Source organism: Carassius carassius, chromosome 4, assembly GCF_963082965.1.
Source record: "Carassius carassius chromosome 4, fCarCar2.1, whole genome shotgun sequence".
Classification (NCBI taxonomy): domain Eukaryota; kingdom Metazoa; phylum Chordata; class Actinopteri; order Cypriniformes; family Cyprinidae; genus Carassius; species Carassius carassius.
In genome coordinates this window covers 1,132,440-1,137,439 of record NC_081758.1, presented here as the reverse complement: position 1 = coordinate 1,137,439, position 5,000 = coordinate 1,132,440, and the positions used below count along the sequence as shown (strand labels likewise).

Sequence of the window (5,000 nt, the reverse complement as noted above, 5' to 3'; positions counted from 1 at the left end):
CAGCTGGAGCATGCCCTTGTGAAGGAGCTCGAACAGAGTCTTCTCTTTGAAAAGACCAAAGCTGACAAGCTGCAGAGGCAGTTAGAGGACTCTCGGGTAATGGCTCTTCCTCTGGGCTACGGGAACATCTCCCACAGCGCTCCAGCTAACATCTATGTTTCTGTGAAAGGGTGTCCGTGAGGGATCTTGCTCCAGTTAATAACTATCACTAGGAATGATTACTAACATGCACTAAATATCTAACTGCTGTGATATCATTGTGGTGTCTTGATATACGTGTTGCTATATAGAAGAACACAGTTTTATATGGGGTTCCCACAGCTGTAGAGATCATGAAAACATCAGGAGATTGTAAGTTGTCCAATGGGAATCGGTTCAGCTTTAGGAAGTACTGTACGCAGAGTTTTGCTGGCGTTGTATTTTTCCATTCATTTTCCCCATAGGGATTTTTCATAGGGAAGTTTTCATGAAAAGCTTTTTAAGCCATGAACCAAACCACCCAGCTATAAGGTGAATTATAACATAACTAATATTTATCTGAAGCACAAAACTATTTGAAAATCAGGAAAAAAGACTGTTATGAGATGGTGTACTAAATGGCTTTGATGATGGAAGGAAATACAAAACATTATTCATTCACTTAAAGTTGTTGATAATATGTATATCTAATGGGCAAAACCGATGTGCGGAGTGAATATATCTCAATTGCTTTTAATGACCCTACAAGATCAAAATATATAGGTAAGATGAAAACATGTGGTGACGGCATTTAACTACATGAAATGACGATTTTATTTTACTGTGCACAAAAATGCATAGAAATATAAAAGGCTTACTGGAAATAAAGCATACGTTGAACACAAGAGTATGATAAATTAGCAGGATAGTACTGAAGATTTTTTTTCTATTCCCTTATTGAAAAAAAACGATGACATTATTACTTCCGGAACCCAACTATTCTGGGAGTGGTTGTGTAAACAGAGGGTTAAAGGTCTTACTAAATTTACTAAATAATAATAATTTTAAAAAGACATATAAATGGGAATCGCCACACAATGTCTGTAAAATAATCCTTGATCCTAGACCATGAATACCTGACGAGACCATAATCCACTCATGTGTGGGAACTCTGTTAGATGATCAGTTTCGGGGTTGATGGTTGTTTCCCACTTCTGAAGTCACCATTGTTCCCAATTATGTCCCAGATTTATCATTTACTTTTACAAAACATCCCAACTTTTCTAGAACTGGGGTTGTAGCTTAGGTGGTATTGCTCCAATAATTTGAAAAGAACTACATTATCCCCTTCTTAACCTGAAAAGATGATCATATGCGCACCATCACCAAGTCCTCACTCATCCACACAGCACACATCGTTCACTAAAACACCAGTTTTGACTCTTAGGTGGCCACGGTGTCGGAGAAGTCCCGTATCCTGGAGTTGGAGCGCGATCTTGCCTCGCGGGACAAGGAGGTAGCAGCTCTCCGGAAGTCTCTGGAAGCGGTATCAGGTCAGGACGGTGTTCCTGCTCTCCAGGAAGAGCTGTGCTCCCTCCACACGCAGCTGGACGCTCAGGGCCACCGTCACCAGGAAGAGCTGGATTCACTGCAGAAGATGTTCGCGGCTCGAGAAGAGGAACACCGTGAATCTCTGTCACAGCTCCAATCATCCTCCGGTCGCTTGTTGAAGGATAACGAGCAGCTTTTGGGTCAGCTGGCCAAATCTAAGGAGGAGAATTCAAATATCGTTGAGGAGTGGCGTGCTAAACTAGCGTCAGTCAAATCCTCGCACCAGCAAGCCTTGGAGGAGCTCAGAGCCTCAGACACGTGTGAGCTGCTGGAGCTGCGTAAAGCTCTGGCAAACAAGCATGCTTCTCAAGCCACGGGCTGGACAGGGGAAGCCAACGATCACAAGACACAGCTCCAGAACGGCATGGAGGAGAACGAACGGCTGGTAGAAACACTGCGCACCAATCTGGAGAAGACAGAGGAGCAGCACCTGGTGGAGATGGAGGAGGTGTTGGGGAAGCTTCACAGCGCTGAGCTCAGGGTCAGAGAGCTGGAGGACACGGGACTTAAGATCGGCCAGCAGCTGCGACAAAAGACACAAGAAGCTCTGGAGCAAGAAACCGCTCTCCAGACGCTGCAGTCACAGCACAGAGACATGCAGAGTTTACTGAGCCAAATACAGGAGGACAAGAGCCAAGCCAGATCTCAGGAAGAAAAGGTAGGCCTTCATGTCCATTTATCCCACAACTGAAGCACCATCTTATACACCGTGTGCATGTCAGGGCTCGATATTAGAGAACAAACCCCTGAAGAGGTCGCTTTTTATTTTTAGATATTCCAAGATGACTTGAACCATAATGAGTGATGAAATAATGCTTAGATCAATAATAACAAATATAGTAGACTTTAAACACTATTTAAGGAGGATTAATAGTATTCACATGATGTCTAGATATAATTTATTTATAAACCTCTATATTAGGTGTGTTTTTTTTTTTAGAAAAGAAACATTGATGCCACAAGCACAACCGAGTAGTAAACGAAGACAAGGAATTAAGCCTATGATTAATCCTCAAATGAATTCACATTCTTCATTTCCCTGAAACAGAATCTTGAGAAGACCTCTAATGATCAAGTCAAATCTGCTCGGACTAATCAAGGTACGTGCACGCACGATTACTCCGAGTCACGTCTTGACTTGTGTCAGATTTGATAGAGCTGTGCATTGGCTGTCTGTCTCAGAGTTACTGGAGGAGCTAAGGAGCAAAGAGGATCAGGTCACATCCCTCTGTGCTGAACTACAGGAGATGAAGAGTCAGTGCGCCGGTCAGTAACCAGCCCATCGAGCAGACAACAAACTGACTCAAGTGTGCTGTTTGTGACTGGTGTCTTCCTTCTTCAGCTTTACAGAGAAATCTGAACGCAAACCAAGAAACAATAGTGCTGCTGACCGAAGACAAAACTAAACTTGAGGAGGACATCGTGGACATGAAATCAGCGGGAGACAGCTCTGCTCTAATAACACAGCTGAACGAGGAGCTCAAGCAGAAAGAGAGGTCTGCGTTCATACGTGTGATAAAAACAAAGCGTATAGAGCGAGAGGAAACTAGTTTACATATTAGCTGGGTCTGGTTTGTGGGGCCTGACATTGATCATGTGTTTCAACATGTGTTTGTGGACTGAATCGATCACAGCTGATTCACGAACGCTGCTCCTGGTTTCAGGAGACTAGAGGAGCTTCAGAAGCAGCATGAAGAGGACAGACGCTCTCGAGCTCAAGTCCAGGCTGAGAATGAAGCTGAAAGCCTGGAGCAGAAACACCGAGCAGAGCTGTGCAGTCTGCAGGACACCATCGAGCTTCTGGTGAGAACGGCTCGATTTTATCACATAACGAGATCATTGATCACCCAGCCCTTACCGGAAGCACATGAGAGTGAGGAAACGTTGAACACTTCTATTACGCTTTCAAGGATTCTACCAGCTGTGGGTCATTCTTCATTCTGTGTGTTGTCAAGCAGACTCATGTTTGACTCATGTGTCCTCAGGAGAAGAGCGCTGCAGACAGTCAGGCCAAAGCCAAAGACGTGCTCACTGTGGATCGCCACTCAACACAAGTGCAGGAACTACAGCGTGAGCTTGCTCGAGTGCAGCAGGAGCTCGGTGTGTCTCGGGACGAAGGCCTGGAGCTGAAGACACAGATCCAGCAGCTGGAGACCTCCAGAGAAACAGCTGGGGTGAGACTGAAGGATGCAGTGTCCAGATCATTGAGCTGAACTCCTCTTTATATTTTATGAATGCTCAAATTGAATGAAATGGGTCGATGTTGTGTTTTATGTAAATATTTGATGCTTTATATACAATGCTGTGATGATTCATGTGTTCAGCCCTAAATTTGCTTCCCTCTCAATGCAGCTCAGAAAGGAGTGTGACGAGCTCCACGAGCAGCTGAAGGAGATGAAGACCAGGTAATGAATGCTCTCTAGTTCAGTGCGTCAGGTGATCTCTCCTTTAGCCGTTTATTAATGCGCTTCATATATATGATGAAAATGATTTATTCCCGTGTGAGTTCTGATCTTTACTTCCCTCCTTTTACTCTGTTGCTAAATGAATTTGCCTTTTTTTGAACATGTTGAATCAGTGATTCATAGACCCTTACTAGACCCTTACTAGACCCTTACTTGCATAATAAACAGTTTCTTACGAATCAGCCGTTTTGAACAAATCGACTGAATAAATGACTCAACGACTCGGTCAGTAAAACAGCGGCTTGCTGCCACCTACTGGTCATTTTAGTCTCTTTTTTTTTTTTTGTATGTATGATAGAAAGTATGATTTGTGATCAGAAGCAGCGTGAAGATTCTGCTAAGCTTTTCTTTTCGTTTCGTGGATGAAGAAGAGTCACACGCAGAGCCTGACGGCAGGTAAATGATGACTAAAGTGCACTCTTCTGCAGGGAAAGCACTCTGAAGAGTGAATGTGAGAAGCAGAACGCAGCTCTTCAGCAGTCTCTCCAAACACAGAGTGCCCTGATCTCAGAGAAGCACACAGAAATAGAGTCTCTGAGGAACCAGGTAACGTCTTCAACAGCTAAAAACACGGAGGAGGATTATAAGATTTGCTATACAGTCTTGGCCAAAAGTTTTGAGAATTACATAAATATTGGAAATTGGAAAAGTTGCTGCTTAAGTTTTTATAATAGCAATTTGCATATACTCCAGAATGTTATGAAGAGTGATCAGATGAATTGCATAGTCCTTCTTTGCCATGAAAATTAACTTAATCCCAAAAAAACCTTTCCACTGCATTTCATTGCTGTCATTAAAGGAGCTGCTGAGATCATTTCAGTAATCGTCTTGTTAACTCAGGTGAGAATGTTGACGAGCACAAGGCTGGAGATCATTATGTCAGGCTGATTGGGTTAGAATGGCAGACTTGACATGTTAAAAGGAGGGTGATGCTTGAAATCATTGTTCTTCCATTGTTAACCATGT

General features: G+C 43.3%; 1 protein-coding gene across 1 annotated transcript in view; it reads left to right on the top strand.

Moving 5' to 3' along the window:
• Positions 1–5,000, top strand: part of LOC132131886 (CAP-Gly domain-containing linker protein 1-like) — a 20,823-nt gene that overhangs the window by 10,098 nt on the left and 5,725 nt on the right. The window contains exons 9-17 of the mRNA XM_059544037.1: positions 1–96; positions 1,406–2,227; positions 2,618–2,669; positions 2,752–2,835; positions 2,912–3,065; positions 3,234–3,372; positions 3,555–3,743; positions 3,922–3,974; positions 4,463–4,580. The exon at positions 1–96 is cut by the window's left edge and continues 9 nt beyond it. Coding sequence (XP_059400020.1) covers positions 1–96; positions 1,406–2,227; positions 2,618–2,669; positions 2,752–2,835; positions 2,912–3,065; positions 3,234–3,372; positions 3,555–3,743; positions 3,922–3,974; positions 4,463–4,580 — 1,707 coding nt within the window. The remainder of the gene's footprint in view (positions 97–1,405; positions 2,228–2,617; positions 2,670–2,751; positions 2,836–2,911; positions 3,066–3,233; positions 3,373–3,554; positions 3,744–3,921; positions 3,975–4,462; positions 4,581–5,000) is intronic.